The sequence below is a fragment of the Anomaloglossus baeobatrachus genome, chromosome 5 (assembly GCF_048569485.1).
Source record: "Anomaloglossus baeobatrachus isolate aAnoBae1 chromosome 5, aAnoBae1.hap1, whole genome shotgun sequence".
In the NCBI taxonomy this organism is placed as follows: Eukaryota; Metazoa; Chordata; class Amphibia; order Anura; family Aromobatidae; genus Anomaloglossus; species Anomaloglossus baeobatrachus.
In genome coordinates this window covers 145,133,602-145,157,417 of record NC_134357.1, presented here as the reverse complement: position 1 = coordinate 145,157,417, position 23,816 = coordinate 145,133,602, and the positions used below count along the sequence as shown (strand labels likewise).

Genomic DNA, 23,816 nt, shown 5'->3' with positions numbered 1-23,816 from the left:
CCTACGTCATTTTTTTTCATTTTTTTGGCTAAATACAAGGCTAAGCACCCCTTAGTGCCACATGAAAGGCACCAAAGGGTGCAAAATTACAAAATGCAGGAGAGTGGGACATTATGTGTCTTTCTGCCATTATAATGACAGAAAAGACTGACATGAAGTGTACAAGGACAAGAACATCACCAGAGCGCTCTACGCTGTGAAAAGCAGTAGAAAATGGCACTGGAGTGAACATGTGACTGCCTCATGTAGGTTGAAGCTATGGATCTGTACCATCCTGGGGGCTCGGGTGCTCTCCGCCGAGCCGCTCGGACTCGGGCTTGGGTTGTTGGTGGCTCGAGCGCCTCCGGACCGGGGGCAACGTCGCTCTGGAAAGGGGGGTTGGTTGTTTGGTTTGGGGTGGACCGGTTTCACGGCCGGAGCCGCGGTGACCGATAACAGTTTGTGACGCCACCCACGGGTCGTGGTGAGGTGATAGGCACCACCGCTGCGGTGAGGGTGCGGGGGCTCGTCCGGGATCGGTGGTGGGTCGCAGCTAGGTGTTCACCCCTCCATGGGTAGGGGGTTTGTTGGTCAGGTGGCAGGAGCGGGAGGTTGCAGGACACAGGGGCTTGCTTGCAGCGCGGTGCCTGATGGCACTGGTGTACTCACGATTAAACCACACAGAGTCAATGGTAAACCAAGTTCGGTGTAGATCGGTGCACGCAGCCGGCTGCGTGTGTCCCCAGTGAGGTTGGTGATGTCGCCTTTCTCCTGCACCTTTAAATTTGCTATAGTAACTCCTATGCTTCAGCAACTGTAGTCCGCTCCCCGCTCGCTTTTGGGTACCGGAGGAGCCCTTTTGCCCGCAGGCGCTGGCCCTTTGGATCTCTGGCCCTTGGCAGTGGCTCTTATCCGGAATCGGTGGGCTGTTGCCGTCTATCGGGACTTTGGGTGGGAATGAACCCCTGAGGTCCAGACCGCAATCAGTAGATTTGTCTGAGCCCGGTTGCTTCTGGGCTAGAACGGGGTCTGAGTACCATGCCTGGTTCTCCGGTTGACTTGTTAGCTCCCCGGTTTGGGTCCGAAGGGTCACCACCCTCTTCTCGATCCCTACGGTTCCGCAGTTCAGACCCTGACTGGACTCCTGCAGACGGCCACCACCGTCTGCCTGCCTGACCATTCCAAGGGGTCCTAGGCTCTGCCTAGGCCCCTGACTCTCAGCTCGCCACTTTTACTCCTCTCACTACTCCTCTCCCCACTCGACTCACTTGTCCTTTCCCTGCCTCAGGCCAGCAGACTCCTCGAAGGTCGTGCCTATCCGCCTGGCTCCGCCCACCTGGTGTGCCTTGCTAGACCTGAGGGAGGCGGTCAGGACTTGTTGGCTGCTGGTGCCTCACTGGGGTGGGGGTGTGTGTGGTGTTGTGTGTTGTTACCTGTGACCCCTGGGGGTCCAGGGCAACACAGATCCTGGGTAAATTTATGTACTTTCCCTCCTTCAGTTTTTTTGCAGTACGCAAACAAACGGAAGGCACACGGATGACATACGGACCGTATATGGAACAGAAACGGATGCCACACGGATGCACCCATAAAAAAACGAACTGTTTTTTGCGGACCGCAAAAACGGATCGGTCGTGTGAATGTAGCCTTATTCTGATCTGCCGTTTATAAACAGCAGGCAGAAATAAGTGAATAGCGCCCCCCAGCATCAGAAAATCTCCGAGGTTTCAGGGGGTAGCTGAGACCCTGGAGATCGTGATTTAGGCCGTTTTTTCCAGTCCCTGCTTACGTGATCACCCGTATACACCGTATACCGATGATCACGTTACAGTAAATAACAGCGTCGGTAAAAAATTATTTATCTCCCATCTGGCATGAACAAACATGATAAATCTCCTCCCCGGTCCCCTCCGGTCCCCCGGTGTCGCCAAAGTGCCCCCCCTGAACCCCTCCCGGAAATCCAAGATGGCCGCGCGCACAACAGCGCGCCGGCCGCATTCACCATACTCCTCTGATTTCTGTCACATGTGCCATGACACATGCAACAGAAAACTCCTCCCCAGGCCCTGCCAGGTCACCCCCATAACCCCACCGGTGTTCCCCGGTGTCCCACGGTACCTGTGCAGCGTTGATCCCCCGCGGCACTCTCCTTCAAAATAGACGCTGCCGCACGCACAGAGCAGCTGTCAGCTCAGCTTCCTGTGTTCAGACACAGTGAGTGTTATGCATCTGTAAGCTAAATGGGTGGCACGGTGGCTCAGTGGTTAGCACTGCAGTCTTGCAGCGCTGAGATTCTGGGTTCAATTCCCACCAAGGACACCATCTGCAAGGAGTTTGTATGCTCTCCCCATGTTTGCGTGGGTTTCCTCCCACACTCCAAAGACATACAGATAGGGAATTTAGATTGTGAGCCCCAATGGGGTCAGTGTTCCCAATATATGCAAAGCGCTATGGAATTAATAGCGCTATATAAATTATTATTGCAATGCCCTGCTCATGAGGTAAGGAACATAGTTGATCAGGAGAGCTATATACTACATTTCCAAATGGAGGTATTTGATTTTATAGTTGCCCTGCTGAACGACTACCAAACATGAGAGTCCGTTATACGCCACAAGAAAACACATCTAAATAGCGAGCTCTGTTGTTTAGTATTCATTCAGCTGGATAACTGGACTTAAAGGGGTATTCCATCTCCAAGATCCTATCCCCAATTTATAGTAGGTGGAATAGCAATAATATCAGCAAATACCAATATTTGGAAATGTAGAATAGTTCTCCTGATTAGGCATGCCATTACCTCATGAGCAGGGCATTGCAGCTTTGGTAGCAACCGTTACGACATGGACTCTGCTGCTGTGGACCCGGGGAGAGTGAGTGCAGATTCATTGCACCCACACTCCTCACATGGAGGGTCTGCACTCCTACAAAATGGGGGATACGTTCCCTGAGTGTCTCCCCCCCATATTCTAGATGGTCCAGAGTCGTCGTGGGACCCCTTATTTTTTTTTTCTTACAATAAATTGGTGAAAGAGGAAAAGTTTTGGGGATTGTTTTTTCAAATACATTTTTTTTGTCGATTTTTTTGTTAGTACTGATAGTTTATGATGTCGGGTATCTGATAGACGCCATGACATCACAAACTGCTCGGCTTGATGTCAGGTGACTTTACAGCTAGTATCAACCCCATTTATTACCCCGTTTGCCACTGCACCAGGGCACGGGATGAGCTGGGGTGAAGCGCCAGAATTGGCGCATCTAGTGGATGCGCCACTTCTGGGGTGCCTGCGGCCTGCTATTTTTAGGCTGAGAAGGCCCAATAACTATGGACCTTCCCACCCTGAGAATACCAGACCACAGCTGTCCACTTTACCTTGGCTGGTGATCCAATTTGGGGGGGACCCTACTTTTTTTTTGTAATTATTAATATTTATAAAATAATTATAAAAAAAGAGCCTGGGGTTACCTCCACATTGGATCCCCAACCACGGTAAAGCTGCCAGCTGTGGTTTTCAGGCTACAGCCGTCTGCTTTACCCTAGCTGGCTATCAAAAATGGGGGGACCCAACGTCATTTTTTTTAACTATGTTTTAAATAAAAAAAATTAATGGGCTTCCCTGTATTTTGATTGCCAGCCAAGGTAACGCCAGGCGATGGGGGTGGCAACCCGTTGCCGTCTGCTTTATCTGCGCTGAGAATCAAAAATACCGCGGAGCGCTACGTCATTTGTTTTTAAAGATTTCTTTTTACAGCACTGTGATGTCCAGCAATCAAAATACAGGAAAGCCCTTTTTTGTTTTTAGTTATTTAAAGATATAATTAAAAAAAAAAATATATGGGCTCCCGCTGCATTTTTTTGTATTGCTAGCTAAGGGTAATCTAAGCAGCTACTGGCTGCTAACCCCCACTGCTTGGTCTTACCTTCACTGGCAATGGAAAATCCAGGGAAGCATTTTTTTTTTTTTTTTGCCAAAAAACTACAAAAAAAATGACGTGGACTTCACCATATTTTTGTATGGTAGCCAGGTACAGCAGGCAGGTACGGCTGCCCCCGACCCCCAGCTGCCTATTTGTACCCGGTTGGGAACCAAAAATATAGGGAAGCGCTTTTTTTACTTAATTCATGAATTTTATGAAATAATTAAAAAAAAAAAAAAAAAAACGACGTGGGCTTTGCCCCATTTTTGTGTCCAGCCGGGTACAGCAGGCAGCTGGGGATTGGATCCGCAACACAGGTTAGCCCGAGGTTTCTGGGCCCCTCTGCTGCGAATTGCAGTCCGCAGCCGCCCCAGAAAATGGCGCTCTCATAGAAGCGCCATCATCTGGCACTGTATCCAACTCTTCCAACAGCCCTGAAGCCGGGTGGCTTGCTGGGTAATAAGGGTTAATACTAGCTTTGTTTTACTAGCTAGTATTAAGCCAGAGATTCTTAATGTCAGGCACGTTTGACCTGGCCATTAAGAATCCCCAATAAAGGGTTAAAAAAAACACCACACAGAGAAAAAATACTTTAATAGAAATAAATACACAGACACATTAGAGACTCCATCTTTATTATCCCCTGTCACCCCTCCACGATCCTGCTCTTCTGTCTTCTTTCCCCTTCAACACATGCAGCTCTGTCTGCTCCATCAGACAGCACAGCTGCATGGGGGAAGACGCTGTGCTCCGTGCAGAAATCACTCTGTGAGAGTGACCACAGGCTCCTGGCTGTAAGCGGTGGTACGGGTTGCCATAGCAACGCTGCTCTGATCAGGTGATTCCGGTGCCGCTGCGTGCTGGTAGCGGGACGTCACCGTCACCGCTACCAAGCACGTTGCTATGGCAACGGTGACCTCCGTTATTGACCGGCTGTGTCAGCCGGTCAGGAGCCGGCTTCTGCGGACGCTGGTAACTACGGTAAACATCGGGAACCAAGAAGCCCTTTCCTTGGTTACCCGATGTTTACCGTAGTTACCAGCATCCGCCGCTCTCATGCTGTCAGTGCCGGCTCCCTGCTCCTGCACATGCAGCCAGACTACACATCGGGTAAAATTAACCCGATGTGTACTCTGGCTAGGAGTGCAGGGAGCCAGCACTAAGCGGTGTGCGCTGGTAACCACGGTAAATATCGGGTTGGTTACCTGATATTTACCTTAGTTACCAAGCGCAGCATCGCTTCCACGCGTCGCTGCTGGCTGGGGGCTGGTCACTGGTTGCTGGTGAGATCTGCCTGACAGCTCCCAGCAACCCGTGTAGCGACGCTCCAGCGATCCCTGCCAGGTCAGGTTGCTGGTGGGATCGCTGGAGCATTGCTTAGTGTGATGGTACCTTAAGGGAACGGGGAAGCAGAGCGGGGAGTCGACCGTGTGCTAGAGCATGTCGCCGGTACACGGCGATACACAAACATGCACCGTGTAACAGAGAGATGAAATGACAGGTCCTAGTATGACGCGTCATAGTCATGTGACCAGTCTATAGCCAATGAGATAATAGACACGTGACTGGTCACATGGCTATTTTGACGTCACGATAGGTCCTGCATCTTTGCTGGTGTTCCCAGAGGATGCAGCGATTACCGATGGAAAAGCTGCGGGAGACAGAGTGCAGGACGCATCCCGGGGGACAGGTGTTATGGCAATGTTTATTAACTGTATGTGTACATTTATAATGTGTTTTTATGTGTTTGTGATTGCCTCCCATTGTTTCCTATGGGGTTCGAGCGGTTCGCTGAACCGAACTCGAACCAGACCTCCGTTCGGCGAGCCGAACCGCGTCCGGTTCGCTCATCTCTACTATCTACCCCAGGCCATCCCCCCAGTGGGAAGGCACCTGACTGTGTGTGCTTGTGAATGTGAGAATCACCAGCGATTAACCTCTCCTTACCCAGGATGAGTACTACATCTTAAAGGAGATGAAGTACCCTGTGGCGACTGAAGCCTCAGGGGCACAACAAGAGCATCGGATGCAAAATGCTAATGACATTCGGTTCAAACTCTGCTGCCAGCGTGAGCCGAGTGTCATTCTACTGTTCTCCAAATCATGCGAGAATCAGATCACAGATGTAGAGAAGATGGAGAGATTAATTTCTCCATCTTCTCCTTTGTCTGTCTCTGTGTATATCGCACTGCACTCAGATATTATCCAACTACAGTCTGATGTATCCATAGACTTTTCTCTGTGTGTGTGATCCGATTTACGATGCCAATCACAGCATGTTGTAATTTTTTTTATGCCAGATAAGCATGAGGAAAAAAAATTGCTGAATTGCACTGCTGCATGCTATCCGCTAAAATACTGAATAGCACTCAGCCGTGTTGTACACTGGCTATACACCAGCGTGATTGCACATTAATACTAAGCAATCACCCCCTCCATGCATTGGCAGGTAGAGAGTGGTTGCCTCATCAGCATTTGCCACCTGCGTTGTCTTAGCAAAGGGGCTGCTGCATCCTGGATTAGTTTCTGTGTCCTGGGCAAGTAAATACTGGGGTTTTTTTTTGTTTTTTTGCTGTACTTAATATTTGCATTTTTGGGGGAATTCAAGACAATGAGGAACATTGACGTGGGTTGCAAGCTTGTGTATTTTAGCCAAAATATCAACCATTGCCTATATTTATTCTATTTTTTTTGCACTTTATGCTTATTTTTATGCAAGATGCAGCAAAGTCCATCTATGTTGACCTTGTAATCTAGGGTTTCTACCCTGGTGGGGTGCACATATGGAATGCTGAGCAGCCGGTCTAATCTAATAATATGGGCATCACTAACAGGTTGTAAGCCAGTCACTGTGCATTACACGTACCTGTGTGACCAACGCCCTATACAATCCTTATCTGTGTGCAATTCTAATACTAAGCAATCGCCCGCTGCGTGCATTGGTAGGTTGTGAGTGGTTGTCTCATCAGTATTTTGTACCTTGGTTGCCTCTGTGTTTATCAAGTGGGGACTGCTGCATCCTGCGAGTGCATAAGGCTATGTGCCCACGTAACGTATTTTCATGCAGTTATGCTGCAATCTGCACCGCAGCGTAACTGTATGCGTCCTGCGTCCCCAGCACAATCTATGAAGATTGTGCCTAATCCATGCAAATGTGGCGTATTAGAACGCAGCGCTTTGGCTGCTGCCGAAGCGCTGCGTTCTAAGAAGTGACATGTCACTTCTTTCATGCACTTTGCCTGCAGCCCCTGCTCTGTCTATAGAAGGGGATGCATCCAGAGCGCATGAAATCGGCAGTCACTGAAGCTTCAGAACGAAGCTTTTCAGCTGCGCTCTGAAGCGCACATGCAGTGACGTTACGCTGCTGTGCAGAGTGCGCATACGTGGGCACATAGCCTTAGTCTCTGTGACTTGGGCAGGTAAATATGTTTTGCCCTTTTTCTTTGGCTTTGTCTAACATTACGAGTCCCTTCACGTTTTGAGACAAAACTGAGTAGCAAAAATGTAACGAAACCACAGCATGAGCATAGGCCTTTAGGGTATGTTCACACATTGCACTTTTTCAACATTTTTTTTTCTACAACCAAAACCTCCTCCCTTTGCACTAAAAAAGAAAAGCAGCAAAAACGCAACAGTTGTCTTTTTGCATTGTTTTTCATCTTCTGATTGCTTTCAATGGTGAAAAATGCTGCAAAAAAAGCTGAAAGAATTGACTTGCTGCTTCCTTCAAAAATACAGTAGTTTATCATTTCCGTCAGGAAAAAAAGCAATCGTGTGCAAGAAATTTCTGAAATTTCTTAGGCTTTGCTAGTACTATAAAAAGCAGCTTTTAATTTGCATAAAATGCATGAAAAAAAACCACTGCAAAAAAAAGCAAAAACGCAACATATGACCATAGCCATAGAGTTATGTAGCTAAAGACTCTCATATACTGTAGACTAGGGGTTGCTCATCTTCACCTCTTGGGAGAGAGTCAAAATGCCACCATATGTGGTGCCCCTGACCTGGTCAGGCACCACTGAGTACTGCACCCATGCTGGGGACAGTACAATACAGGTAATCCAGAAGGCTGACCGAGGTGTGACTACACAGGCGCATAGTGATCAGGTCTCACACATGTACCTTTGAGAGGACCCCTGGGGATCCCAGGAGGGGGCAAAGCCTTGACCTCCACTGGAATAGTGGAGGGGGCCAAAAGCCTCCATCTCCTCTCAAGGGGTGTGGTAAGAGAGCCTGGTTGCTAGGTGGCGTAGGCAAGAACAGGAGAGGAGGAGCAGTGAGCCGGTTCAGTGCAGAGTCCAGGGAGCTCAGAGAGGAGCAGACCCCGTGGGCTGCTGTAGTCTGACAGCGTCCGCGCAGTGGCTACCGACGGGGGAGAACGGTCACCTAGGAGTGCTACCCGAAACCCATCTCCAGCTAGAGAGAGAGCACAGAGTGGGAAGTAAGGAGACTGCTAGGGAGAACCAGGCCCAAACGGGCGGCAGATCCCGGAGCGGGGATAGATCCACCTTTCCCTGCTAAACCTGCCGGTGTGGGGCCCTCAAAGCCCACACCACAACACCTAAAAGCCGCAGCCACGTAGCCACAGTTAGGGCCCATAGTTCACAGGAGGCAAGCAGCTGGAGTGATCTGGCCCAGGCAACAAGCAAACGGCAATCGAAGGGGAGAGAGGCTTCTGCAACTTCCCTGGGTGACCCCCATAGGGACTAAAAGTCGGGGTTACCCCAAACCACCAAGGGCTAAGGAAGGCGAGTTGGTAGTCACCATCAGAAGTCAGCCTGAAGGATACCTAGTTCCAGCCTGGTTCATCCCAGCTACGCCCGGGTTACTCACCCTGCCATCTGAAGTGAGTAAAACCCCTGAAAGACATTCTGCGTGTGTGGAGTTATTCTGCGCCTTGTGGTACTACGCACCTACACAGGGCCCTGGGGCTTGCCTCACTCTCAGGAGGCTATTCCAACTAACTGCACTCACCATCAGCCCCAGGCGTCCCTCAACCTGCAGTGGCGGTCCCCACTGACCGCAATACTGAGAGTGGCGTCACGACAAATAGAAGATTCTCCTACCGGTGACAAGATCCAGCCGAGTGGAGTCCCTGAAGGTAATGCACCGACACAACACCTGCGGGGCTTCACACATACACATCAGAGTTTTGGCTGATCCTGATTTTTCCAATTTAGCCTACTGCAGTGTTTCCCAATTCCAGTCCTCAAGAGCCACCAAAAGATCTTGATTCAAGATTTCCTATTGCACAGATGATAATTCCATCACCTGGTTAATACTAAGAAAATCCAAAAAACATGATCTGTTGGTGGTTCCTGAGGACTGGAGTTGGGAAACACTGTGGTAGGCTAACGTGGAAATGTTAGGATCAGCCAATATTCTGATGTGTATGGTGGCATTTTGACTCTCTTCCAAGAGATGAAGATGAGGGAGAGAAGGTTCTGGCAGGTTGGATTTCCAGTGGTCGATCTTTTTGTCCTGCGGGAGATAAACCACTACCAGAGGAGCCTGGTAGCAGCTTTCTCATCACGAACACAGGCGCACTTGGCTGTAGTCTCCAGTATATGAGTAAGTTCACACAGTGCGTTTTTCGCAGCGTTTTTGCGTGTTTTTCGGGTGCGTTTTTGCTCAGAAAACTGCATGACTTTGCTCCCCCAGCAAAGGCTACGAATTTTCATTTTTGCTGTCTGCACACAGCATTTTTTTTAGTTGCGTTTTTGTGGTGCCCACAAAAACGCAGCATGTCAATTATTTTTGCGTTTTTCACTGCGTTTTCCACCCATTGAATTTAATGAGATGTTCAAAAACACAATGAAAAACGCAAATTGCAAATATAGCAGCGTTTTAGTGTGTTTCTATAACTAAAAACGCAGCTATAAACGCAAGGGGTGGGTAGTAAAGTGACATGTACAGAAAGAAGATTCCTTCTGTTGGTAAACACAGAAGCGTGAATCCTCCCGGTACCGTCACCGCTGCTTCAATCGCCTGTCCTGTGCATGTCTGCTCCCGTGCGGCACCATGGCCTGGCGGGAGGTGGAAGCAGCAGCAAAATCAAAAGTGAACAGTAGAAAAAAAAAGTCATACTCACCTGTCTGCAGACTCCCGATGCCATGTCCGCTCCCAGGTCTTCTCCCGGTACCGCCACCCCCGCTTCGGCTGTGTGCCGGCGCCCAGGCACGTCCGATGGCTGCAGGACCTGGCGGTGGATCACCTGATGCGGTCACCTGATGTGGCACCTGACGCATCAGCTGATCGTAAGTCTCGCGGTGACGCCGGCTTTTTACCGCCCGGATGGCTTAAACTATCAGCTGATGCCGTCAGGAGACTTCATCATTGATTACCAGCAGCTCCTGATGCAATCGGACCGGAGTCAGCACGGACGTGTGTAGGTTTTTTTTTTTGCACTGATGCATCAGCTGATTATATAAACGCCGTTTATACAATCAGCTGATGTGAGATGTGATTCACATCCTTGAACCTGAGACATCATCTGATCGCTTTGCCTTCCAGCAAACCGATCAGATGATATTGGATCCAGATTGGATGGCGTGGGACCCTTGACCCAGGATTACTGCGGAGGGGGGGTCTTTATTTCAATAAAGATGGAGTTACTAATTGTATTGTGTTTTATTTCTAATAAAAATATTTTTCTGTGTGTTGTGTTTTTTTTTTATCTTTACTAGAAATTCATGGTGGCCATGTCTAATATTGGCGTGACTCCATGAATTTCGAGCTTAAGGCCAGCTGATAATATACAGCTAGTCCTAACCCCATTATTACCCAGTGAGCCACCCGGCATCAGGGCAGCTGGAAGAGTTGGATACAGCGCCAGAAGATGGCGCTTCTATGAAAGCACCATTTTCTGGGGTGGCTGCGGACTGCAATTCGCAGCGGGGGTGCCCAGAAAGCTTGGGCACCCTGTTCTGCGGATTCCAATCCCCAGCTGCCTAGTCGTACCTGGCTGGACTTAAAAATTGGGCGAAGCCCATGTCATTTTTTTTTTTTTAATTATTTCATGAAATTCATGATTAATTAAAAAAAAAAAAGGGCTTCCCTATATTTTTGGTTCCCAGCCGGGTACAAATAGGCAGCTGGGGGTTGGGGGCAGCACGTACCTGCCTGCTGTACCTGGCTAGCATACAAAAATATGGCGAAGCCCACGTAATTTTTTGGGGGGGCATAAAACTCCTGCATACAGTCCTGGATGGAGTATGCTGAGCCTTGTAGTTCTGTAGCTGCTGTCTGCTCTCCTGCATACACTAGTGGATGAAGTATGCTGAGTCTTGTAGTTCTGCTCCCCCTGCCTCTCCCTCCAGCATACAGTCCTGGATGGAGCATGCTGAGCCTTGTAGTTCTGCAGCTTCTGTCTGCTCTCCTGCATACACTAGTGGATGGAGCATGCTGAGCCTTGTAGTTCTGCAGCTGCTGTCTGCTCTCCTGCATACACTATTGGATGGAGTATGTTGAGCCTTGTAGTTCTGCTCCCCCTGCCTCTCCCTCAAGCATATAGTCCTGGATGGAGCATGCTAAGCCTTGTAGTTCTGCAGCTGACTGCCCTCCTGCATACACTAGTGGAGAATGAAGAACATATTGAAGAAGGAAATGACATCAGACCTTTTTTTTTTTAACAATCAACAATTAATTGCATTGTTCACTGATAAAAAAACGCATAAAAATGCAGTGAGCAAAAATGCAGCGAAAAATGCACCAAAACGCGGCAAATCCGCATGCGTTTTTTGCTGCGTTTTTTTTGCCGTGGGTGCGTTTTTTGCCACAAAAACGCAGCGTGAAAAAAACGCAGTGTGTGAGCTTAGCCTAAGGGGGACTCGGGAGAAACAGCTGTCAGCCAAAAGATCAGCCAAACTATTGTTCAGCCAAAAGCTTTCTACTTTGTATGGGTGGCTTAAATCCCTAATGATACAGTAACAGGATGATACAATCCCTACTGATAACTGGATGATACAACTCCTACTGATAACAGGATGATACAATCCCTGATGTGAACACTATACTTTCACACTTGCGTTGGACGGCTTCCGTAGCATTGCGTTGTGTGACGGATGCAACGGAAGCGTTGCATATAGTGGCACAACGCAATGCTACGGATTGTACAAAATAACGGAAAGCTTTATTTTATTTATTTTTTTTTTCTTCTTTCCAGTTACCGGCAGCCAACTATTGTGAACGATCAGCTGATCGCTCTTAATAGCCGGCGGCCGAACGCTCTCACATGCCGGCGGCCGAGCGCTCAGCTGAGCGCTATAACATGCCGGCGGCCGAGCGTTCTCACATGCCGGCGGCTGAGCACTCAGCTGAGCGCTATAACTTGCCGGCGGCTGGGTGATCAGCTGAGCGCCCTCACATGCCGGCGGCCGCGTGCACAGCTGAGTGCCCTGACATGCCGGCGGCCAAGCGCTTAGCTGAGTGCCCTGACATGCCGGCGGCCGAGCGTGCAGCTGAGTGCCCTGACATGCCGGCGCCCGAGCGCTCAGCTGAGTGCCCTGACATGCCGGCGGCAGAGCGCTCAGCTGAGTGCCCTGACATACCGGCGGCTGGGCGATCAGCTGAGCGCCCTCACATGCCGGCGGCCGGGCGCACAGCTGAGTGCCCTGACATGCCGGCGGCTGAGCGCTCAGCTGAGTGCCCTGACATGCCGGCGGCCGAGCGCTCAGCTGAGTGCCCTGACATGCCGGTGGCCGAGCGCTCAGCTGAACGTTCGGCCACCGAGAAATAAAATAAAGTTTGTGATTAAAAAAAAAAGAGAGAGCATGCGCAGTGAAAAATAAAGGTTTCCGCTGCTCAAAAAAACGTTACATGCAGCGTTCATTCCGCCCGATGCAGCGTCAAAATAACGACGCTGCGTCGTCCAGCGGATGCAAAGCTGACACTTGCGTTACAGTGCGTCGTCCATACAAGGCTAAGGAGAATAGCGCAGTGCGTTAACGGACTGCGCTATTCTCCATAGTAACGGACTCCGCTGAACGCAAGTGTGAAAGTACCCTAGAATCCCAAATACATATGTGAATACAACATAGACGCTGAAGCAAAAGGGGAAGTCAAAAGGGGAAGGCACAGCAAGATGTGGAGTAAGTGTACTTGTCTCTAGCTCAAACCTGACAGCTCGTCCTGAGCTCACCATCAATCTTCAGGTATCTCCTTGAGACTATCAAAATGCCCTCCTTTACCGTCACAGTGGCTACAGGCAGCCAGTGGTTTGCTGGGACAGATGATTATATCTATCTTACACTGGTTGGATCAAAAGGCTGCAGTGAAAAGACTTTGCTGGACAAACCTTTCTACAATGACTTTGAAAGAGGGGCGGTGAGTATGACTGATCTATATAAAATAATTAGCTTGTTACACTATAACCCTTGTATCATATGCTGTACACCTAGACATGGATTTCAAGGAGCCGGGTGTATATATATTTTAAATATGTGAATTTTATTCACATCTTGATATTATCCATCACATTTTAACCTATCTAAACTAATGACAAAATATTGTTACTATAGATAAGTGAAGTGATATAACGCCAATAGAACATAATATTAAATATTCTACAGTATATAAACATGCCATATGGGCTGCAAGGGATCCAGATAAACAGAAATGAGAATTTAGTGAGCCACAGGATGCTGTTGCAGGAGATTCTCTTTTCTTGGCTAAAACCCATTGGCCCGATTCATCATTTGCATTTTTTTTAAATCACCTTTTTTTTTGCCTTGTGGTATCTGGAAACCCCAATCCTTGTCCACAATGATGAACATAAAAAAAACAAGTGAGCAGACTTCAAAAAAAGACAAAAATGAAAGAACAAAGATCAAAAGAAAAATAGGTGAAAACACAGAAAACTAAACTATACTATACTATAACCGCTTTTAAACAAGGGCTGGATGATTTCCTCAGTTCACAAAACATTGTTGGTTATAAATGACTTAAGGCCCCGTCACACTAAGCAACATCGCTAGCAACATCGCTGCTAACGAACAACTTTTGTGACGTTGCTAGCGATGTTGCTGTGTGTGACATCCAGCAACAACCTGGCCCCTGCTGTGAGGTCGTTGGTTGTTGCTGAATGTCCTGGGCCATTTTTTAGTTGTTGCTGTCCCGCTGTGAAGCACAGATCGCTGTGTGTGACAGCGAGACAGCAACAACTAAATGTGCAGGCAGCAGGAGCCGGCTTCTGCGGAAGCTGGTAACCAATGTAAACATCGGGTAACCAAGAAGCCCTGTCCTTGGTTACCCGATATTTACCTTTATTACCAGCCTCCGCCGCTCTCACTGTCAGTGCCGGCTCCTGCTCTGTGCACATGTAGCTGCAGGACACATCGGGTTAATTAACCCGATGTGTGCTATAGCTAGGAGAGTAGGGAGCCAGCGCTAAGCATTGTGCGCTGCTCCCTGCTCTGTGCACATTTAGCTGCAGCACACATCGGGTAATTAACCCGATGTGTGCTGTAACTAGGAGAGCAAGGAGCCAGCGCTAAGCGGTGTGCGCTGCTCCCTGCTCTGTGCACATGTAGCTGCAGCACACATCAGGTAATTAACCCGATGTGTGCTGTAACTAGGAGAGCAGGGAGCCAGCGCTCAGTGTGCGCTGCTCCCTGCTCTCTGCACGTGTAGCTGCGTGCGCTGGTAACCAAGGTAAATATCGGGTTGGTTACCCGATATTTACCTTAGTTACCAAGCGCAGCATCTTCCACGCGGCGCTGGGGGCTGGTCACTGGTTGCTGGTGAGCTCACCAGCAACTCGTGTAGCGACGCTCCAGCGATCCATGCCAGGTCAGGTTGCTGGTGGGATCGCTGGAGCGTCGCAGTGTGACATCTCACCAGCAACCTCCTAGCAACTTACCAGCGATCCCTATCGTTGTTGGGATCGCTGGTAAGTTGCTTAGTGTGACTGGACCTTTAGTGACTAAATGTAGAACTGGTGGAGGAAGGTTGAACTAGATGGACCTAGGTTTTTTTTCAACCTAAGTAACTATGTAACTATGTAACTATGTAAACAAAAAGGTGTAAACACAATAATGAATTGAATCCTATTTGTTCTGCAGGGTCAAAACAATTCAGTCTTTTGTTAATGAAGGAACAAGCTTAAAATAATTTGTTCTCACCTTTGCATTGTGGCACTGTTATTTCAGCACTTCAGTTAGTATAATTTACTGTAGGTACTGCTTAAGGCCCCCTTCACACGTCCGTGAAAATCACGCACGTGTTTCACGGCCGTGTCAAAGGTGTGCTTTCCCCTCCGTGAGCCGTGTTTATGGCACTACGTGTGTTCTCCGTGTGTTATCCGTGATAACACACGGAGAACGGGAACTTTCTGCTCACCTGTCCCTGGCGTCGCTGTCCGTGGTGCTGATCTTCGGTCTCCAGCCCTGCCAACTCCCCGCTGCTGCTGCTTCTGGCCGCAGTGAAGTGAATATTAAATGAGCATAATGAGCGGCGGTCGGCAGCAAGTGACAGCAGCGGCAGAGACAGGAGGGCTGGAGAAGGTGAGTAAAGATTTGTTATTTTTTTCCCTGACGTGAGTTTTCTCCGGTGCGTGTCACACGGGACCGCATCCACACTACATCCGTGTGGTCCGTATGCAGGCCGTGTCACACCCGTGATGCCGGAGAAAAAGGACATGTCTACATGTGGAACACACGGACACGCGTATGCTCCACACGTACACACGTTCCATGGCAAAACACGCACTTGTGCGCAGACCCATTGATTTTAATAGGTCTACGTGTGCCCGTGTCTCTGGTACATGCAGGAACGGACCTAACACGTACCGGAGACACGTGCGTGTGAAAGGGGCCTAAAAGTATTTCTTCAGGGAACTTTTTCCTGCCTTATTGTATTATGCTGTAAGTTCATTTGGGCACTGTATGATGTTACTGCGCTACCATAGGACCATAGTATGTACACATTAGTGTCATATAGTTGTCAGATTTTTTTATGTTTTACAGAGCTACTATTTGGATACCTAATGTGTAAAATATGAGTGTTAACATTTTTCTTCCCGTTTTATTTATCCCTTCAATTGTGTTGTTGCACTGACTATACCTTGCCATTTTCATATAATAGCTCCTAGTGTGTTTTATCTTCTTTACAGTGCTTTACATGTTTCTGAACAGTCCCTGAACTGACATGATCTAGTATCTATGCTATTTTTTATTTAATTTCAGAATTTGTTCAAATATACTACTCACAAAAGGTTAGCGATATTTGGCTTTTGAGTAAATTTATTGAAAACATAAAAAGTTCATGCTGCAGTGATATTTTATCATGAAAGTAGGGCATTTAAGTAGAAGCATGCAATGGAGATTTTCTTATCTCAAACAATTTATTGAAATAAAAGCCAACAACAGTGGTGGGTATATCCACACAGATACTGTAAATGTCTCATCTGGCCTTAAGCATCAATTACAGCTTGGCAACGATGTCTCATGCTGTGCACAAGTGGAGTTCTTATCTGGTGAGGCATGGTATCCCACCTTTCTTGAAGGGTAGCCCTCAGGTCATTAAGGTTCTGGGGTACAAAGTTATGAGCCTCTACACGGCGGCTCAGCTGTTCCTATAGGTTTTCTATGGGATTTAGGTCTGGAGAAAGTGCAGGCCGCTCCATTTGAAGTACCCCACTGTCCAGCAGCTATTCCCAAATGATGCCGCCTCAATGAGTTGGAGCATAGTTGTCCATGAAGATGGAATTAGGCCTGTGCTGTTAATGCAGAGGCACAAAGACTGGATTAATGAGGTTATTCAAGTAGTAGGGGCTTGTCACTGTACCATTCACAAAGTATAGGACAGTTCTCTATTCATTAGACACACCTGCCCACACTGTAATACCAAAGGCTTGTCTGGTGACAATAATGGCTGATGCATAGAACTCTCCTTGATGTCTCCAACATCGTTGGTAGCTATCATTACTGCTCAGTGTAAATAGACTTTCATCAGTGAACAGTAATGATTGTCCAGCAATATAATGATGCCTGTACCTGGTGGTGTGGTCAGATACCCTTGCAGGTCGTCTAGCACACAGAACATGCTGATGTAAACGATTTAGAATAGTCTAACATGACACTTGGGTGCTTTTCACCTCCTTATATGTGCCTGGAGTTGTGTGGCTTTCATCATCTGGTTCTTTCTGTGACTCTTTCACTCTCTCTGTATCTCTCTTGCAATCTGCTGATGACACGCTAAGCTCAGTAGTCACTTCCGTCTGAGAACATCCTGCTTAAATCCTTACAATGACAAGGTACTGTTTATCAGTTGTTAAGTGACCTCATGGTTTCATGATGTCAAAATGTGAACAACATGATGAGGAGGAATGTTTAAATACCAATTCTAATTGAACCCCAAAATTTATTGGACGCTTCATGGATCAAGCATATGTTGTGAATTTTGCCACTAAGCTCCTTGTTAGAGCACAGCAAGTTGTGCAAAAAGTACTGAAACATTGAATAGTTGGACATGTGGAGTAGTGTAGAGTAAGTCACATTAAGTTCACCTGAAAAGGTAGAGTGCATTTTAGGATCATCCTGAAATTTCATCTGACAGCCAAATATCTCTAACCTTTTTTGAGAGTAGTGTATGTGGAAATGATCCCAATATGCAAATATTGTACACATAGTAAATAGTACTATAAGCCAGAAGTATAATGTGGGCCTTCCTGAGAAGGTTTCGACGGATTCCATTGTACAGGTGATTGGGGAAGCAAGGTGATGGATGGCAGGGCTCCACTCTCCTTCCTTCATCTGATGTTGTTTATATGTTCCACCTGGCTGGGGGGGTGACACTTAGGGGGGCTTTACACGTTGCGACATCGCTACCAATATATCGTCGGGGTCACGTCGTTAGTGACGCACATCCGGCACCGTTAGCGACATCGCAACATGTAAATCCTAGGTGCGACGATGAACGAGCACAGAAGCGTATAATATCTCTGATCTGTGTAACGTCGTTCATTTCCATAATGTCGGTTCGACCGCAGGTACGATGTTGTTTGTCGTTCCTGCAGCTCCACACATCGCTGTGTGTAAACCTGCAGGAGCGACAAACATCTACCTTACCTGCGTCCAAACGGCAATGCGGAAGTGAGAAGGTGGGCAGGATGTTATGTCCCGCTCATCTCCGCCCCTCCGCTTCTATTGGCCGTCCGATTAATGACGTTGCGGTGACGTCGCTGTGACGCCGAACGTACCTCCCCCTTGAAGGAGGGATTGTTCGGCGGTCACAGCGACGTCGCTGAGCAGGTATGTGCATGTGAAGCTACCGTAGCGATAATGTTCGCTACGGCAGCAATCACCACATATCGCATGTGCGACGGGGGTGGGTGAAATCACGCTGGACATCGCTAGCAATCGCCTTACTTGCGTTTTCTGCAGCTCGTCCACCACCCTGTCGCCGGTCACCATCGTATATGTAGTTGGATCTCACATCACAAAAGCAGTCTCTTTGGAATTCAAACACAATCTCTTTATTTAAATTCACAACCTTCGTGAGGGACACCTTCAGGACAGACATTCCTGGACAGACACTAAAGTTCTGATCTGGCATAACTCCTTGGTCATATGAAAAGGTTTGTTAAAGAGAACCTTTGACTCTAATGCAGGCTTTACACGAGTCAACCGATAATGCGATTTCACGATCGATCGTACCCGCCCCCGTCGTTTGTGCGTCACGGGCAAATCGCTGACCGTGTCGCACAAAGTCGTGAAACCCCCGTCACACGTACTTACCTGCTGAGCAACCTCGCTGTGGGCGGCAAACATCCTCTTCCTAAGGGGGAGGGGCGGTCGGCGTCACAGCGACGTCAAACAGCCAATAGAAGCAAAGGGGCGGAGATGAGCAGGACGTAAACATCCCGCCCACCTCCTTCCTTCCGCATAGCCACCTGGAGCCGCGGGATGCAGGTAAGCTGTGTTCATCGTTCCCCGGGTGTCACACAGAGCAATGTGTGCTGCCCCGGGTACGATGAACAACTGGCACCATTTTAATTAAACAATTTTTTAAAACTGAGCGACGAGTACACGAGATTCACGATTTGTGAGCGATACTGCGTCGCTCGGAGGTGTCACACGAGACGACGTCGTGAACGATGCCGGATGTGCGTCACGAAAACCGTGACCCTGACGATGCATCGCACGATAGATCGTCTCGTGTAAAGCCCGCAATAGGATTGCTACTTCTAATAGGTGGCACTAGAGTTCGTCTCCTTCCTCCCTGAAGAGACAATTTGGACAGACATGGACACTTTCCTTCTGCGTTGCCATTCTGCTGACGCTGTTCTATGTGATACCTTGCTGTCTAGCCCTTGCCCTGGGTATTAGCCTTCCAGCAGCCAAGGCTGACTTCTGCTCTTCCCCGTTACTTATATTTGTGGCTTCCCGTGTCCTAAGAACTAGAGATGAGCGAACCGGTCGTGGTTCGGCTCGAGTTCGGTTCGCCGAACGGAGGTCCCGTTCGAGTTCGGTTCGTCGAACGTTCGAGGAACCGAACTCGAACCGCATAGGAAACAATGGCAGGCATTCACAAACAGATAAAAACACCTAAAAAACACCCTCAAAGGTGTCCAAAAGGTGACAAACAACTCACAACACAACACAAACACATGGGAAAGTGACAAGAACAAATTCTCATGCGAAAACAAAAGAGTGTAACGAGGAAAAAGAGGACGAGACACAGATATAGGCATAGCACGCCCTTCTAAAATCATGTAAAACACCGCAAGGTGACTCCAAGCGGAGTCACCCTTTTTTCCAAAAATTGGGCCCCACACACACCCACCCATTCAGTGGCAGCACTTGTGCCCTAGTTGTACACTTTACAGCTAGATTTGCATCAAGCACATTCAAAAATACGCCATTCTTAACTGTCCCCAGGATGACACCGGGGTAGGTAGCAAAGTCTTTGCTGAACCATGACTTGTTGTAGTATATAACGCACAAGTCTTGTGCGTTATATACTAGTTTGTGCAAAACATGCACCTGTACGCTGCCACCGACAGGCACACACGTGCGTTTTTTAAATGCAAGCACGGACGCACTAAGAACCTAACAGCTTTTTAGGAGCGACAATTACTGAGAAGTCTGACACTATCAGGACTGTTTTAGACTGTGTACACCAGCCCCAGATATGATGAAGGCTGGTATACGGTCACCACTAGGAATGGCTATATACCCTGCCTGCCTGCCTGTATACAGCTACAATAGTCCTGAGAAGGACTCTTCTGGTCACTAGCCTGTATTCCGACCTGGCTATACCCTGCCTGCCCTGCCTGTATACAGCAACAATAGTCCTGAGAAGGACTCTGCTCCTGTACTCCGACCTGGCTATACCCTGCCTGCCTGTATACAACTACAATAGTCCTGAGAAGGACTTCTGGTCACACTGTTTGCAGCCCTGCTACGGAAATAACTATAAAGGGCCGCAAACCTTTCCCTGAAGCAGCAACACTCTCCCTGCACTGACTTTCTGGATGGCTGTGAGCAGAGCACAGCGCGCCCGCCGGTATAAAGGCTCGGTCACGCTGTGCGGGCCGGCCAATCACTGCAATTCCACAACTAACAGGGCTGTGGCATTGCAGTGGTCTGCCAGCCAATCCCTGCATGAGAGCTGGCTCTCAAAAGAGCGCCAACATGCAGGGATGAAGACCACGAGTACAGCACGAGTATCGCGAGATTACTCGGTCCCCGCCAAGTAGCCCGAGTACAGTGATACTCGTGCGAGTACCGAGTAGTGACAAGCATACTCGCTCAACACTACTGGTTTCCTTTGTTTTTAAATTTCCCTTTTAACCCCTTCACCCCCAGCTGATTTTCCATTTATCGTTTGTTTTTTGGGGTTTGTTTTTTTTGCTCCCCTCCTTCCTAAGCCATAACTTTTTTATCTTTCCGTCAATCTTGCCATATGAGGGCTTGTTTATTGCGGAACAAGTTGTACTTTTAAATGAAACCATAACGTTTACCATATAGTGTACTGGAAAACGGCAAAAAAATTCTAAGTGCAAAAAAAGGGCATGATTGTTTTGGGGATATTTTGTTCACAGTGTTCACTATATGGTAAAACTGATGTGTCAGTGTGATGCCTCAGGTCAGTACAAGTTCGTAGACACAAAACATGTATGGGTTTACTTTTATCTAAGGGGTTGAAAAAAATTCAGAAGTTTGTCCAAAAAAGTGCTGCACTTTTTGCGCCATTTTCTGCAACTCGTAGCGTTCTCATTTTTCCAGATCTATGGCTCAGTGATGGCTTATTTCTTCCGTCTCAAGATGATGTTTTTAATGGTACAATTTTTGCGCAGATGCGAAGTTTAGATTGCATTTTGTGCAAAATTTGCGGCGACCAATAAACGTAATTTTGGGGTTTGGAATTGTTTTACAGCTACACCGTTTACCAATCAGATTAATTGATTCTATATTTTGATAGATCGTCCGTTTCTGAACGCGGCGATACCAAATGTGTGTATATTTTTTATTTTTTTAACTCTTTCATTTTTAAAGGTTTTTTTATTTTTATTTTTTTTATTTTACTAGTGCCTCTAGGGTAGAGGTGGGGAACCTTTTTACTGCCGGGGGCCATTTGGAAATTTCTGCCAACCTTCAGGGGCAGCACAAAATTATCAGTGTGAAAATGAACCGGCTATATTTGGTCAAACAGTTAATTAACTCACCCCTATTGTGGTGGCCGGAGCGGCTTCTCTTTTGTGCGGCTGTGATGTTCGATGATACTTATGTTGCTTCTCTCTTTTCCAGGTTTGTCACGGTCTGGAGCGCAGGCAACTCTTTGTGATAATAAGATTGGTAGACTATATACATCACACAACAGACACAGGGACTGGAGTATATAAATCACAGGAGACACATACGTCACTGAAGGGGCTGTTGGCATATACATCACATAAGAGACGCTGGGACTGCTATATATACATCCCATAGGAGACGCTGGGACTGCTGTATATGCATCACATAGGAGACACTAGGACTGCTGTATATACTGTACATCACAGGAGACACCTACATCACTGGAGACACTGGGGGCACATACATCACACGAGGGGCTGGGGACATGTATATGCCCCCAGCACCTTCCTGTGATCTATATGCTTTCAGCCTCTCCTTTTATGTATATGTGCCCAGCCCCTCCTGTGAATTATATGCGCCCAGCCGCTCCTGTGAGATCTATGTGCCCAGCCCCTCCTGGGATGTATATTCCTCAGCCCTTTCTGTGATGTATATGCCCCCAGCCTCTCCTGTGATATGTATGGCCCCAACATTTTCAGTGTGATGTATATGCCCCCAGCGTCTCCCCTGTGATGTATATGCTCCATCCCCTCTTGTGATGTGTATATGCTCCTAGCATCTCCAATGTGTATATCACAGGAGGGGTTGGGGCATACACATCACGGGAGATGCTGAGGCATATCCATGACAGGAGGGTCTGGGAGTATATATATGACAAGAGATGCTGGGGGCATATTCATGACAAGAGGGGCTGGAGAACAGACATTACTAGTTCACTGGGATGCATAAGCATTGCTGTGGGGCACAGATGGCACTGGGGGGGCACAGACATCACTAAGGCGACACAGAGAGCACTAGGGAGGCATGGACATCACTAGGAGGGCACAGGCATCACTAAGGGGCCACAAGAATCACTAGGGGGCCACAATCATTACTAGGGGGGCACAGGTATCACTAATGGGGGGCACAGACATCACTAATGGGGGGGGCACATAGACATCACTGAGGGGGGGCACACAGACATCACTGAGGGGGGGGCACACAGACATCACTAAGGGGGGGCACAGACATCACTAAGGGGGGCACAGACATCACTAGAAGGAGACTGGGGAGGCTGCACACAGCACTTGGAGCTGCACACAGCAGTGGAGGGGGCATGCTGCACCGGAGAAGAGGCGGGGAGTGGGCGGCACACTGTGCCGTGGAGCGGGCGGCCCACAGCGCCATGCAGCGGACGGCACACAGGCGCTGGAGAGTGGGCGGCACAATGCTGGAGGCGGTGAAGGTGATGTGGGACGGAATCGCAAAGCGATAAACCCGCCCACAAAGTAAGTCCTGAGCACGCTGGCACCTGCCACCGAAAGCACTCATTGGTGTGCGCAAGCAGTGCATGTGGAGATTTAAAGGGCCGGCAACCGGTAATACCTCGGCAGCGGCTGTAGCACTGCCGCCCCCGGAATCTGCCCATGGGCCGCAGAAAAGGTCATGGCAGGCCGCATGCTGCCCACGGGCCGGAGGTTCCCCACCCCTGCTCTAGGGGAATATAAGGATCAGCAGTCTGATTGCTCATTCATTTCTCTTGATCAGGCTGCACATCTCAGAACAGGAGAAATGCATATCTTCTGTAACAGTGGCTGCTCTCCCGAGTGTTACAGGAAGTGAGTCATGTGACTTCCAATAACGGTGGGTGAGTGAACATATACCGTGGCAGGGATTCTAACCACACTGACACATTTTGATAGTACGATTTAATGGGTTAACAGGTGTGGGTGGATTGCGGATCCACCTGCACCTGCGAGGCACACATCTGCTGTACAAATCAGCAGATACGTGTGGAGATCACTACCGGCTGCCTGCAGCAGCCCCAGGTGATTACCCCTTAATGGTTTAGCATGTACCAGTACAGCCTGCAGTCATTAACGGGTTAAGAAAAGTGCACAAATTCTAAGTAGGGGTAAGGTTGGGTGAGGAGAGGGCAATGTTATTATAACTTCATCTTTATGACCTTTACTGGCAGCCCAGCAGTGGAGACTTCAATACAAGCAATGGACCATTGTGATGCATAAAAATCATGGTTTTCTTAAAAGATGCAGACTTTTTCCTGCTACTACAGTTTTCCTGTACTGCTGCTTGATAAAAGTGTCTTCTAAAAGATGATGCACGCCTTCTGCATTGTGATTG

At 48.3% G+C, this 23,816-nt stretch overlaps 1 protein-coding gene across 2 annotated transcripts in view; it reads left to right on the top strand.

Annotated features, from left to right (window-relative positions):
• Nucleotides 1-23,816, top strand: part of ALOX5 (arachidonate 5-lipoxygenase) — a 357,857-nt gene that overhangs the window by 74,620 nt on the left and 259,421 nt on the right. Inside the window, exon 1 of one of the 2 annotated variants that reach the window (XM_075348961.1) lies at nucleotides 13,025-13,221. The exons of the other annotated variant lie outside the window; for it this stretch is intronic. Within the exon in view, the coding sequence (XP_075205076.1) occupies nucleotides 13,072-13,221 (150 nt within the window). The 5' untranslated portion in view covers nucleotides 13,025-13,071. Of the gene's footprint in view, nucleotides 1-13,024; nucleotides 13,222-23,816 lie in introns of those variants that run through there. 2 annotated transcript variants of the gene reach the window in all.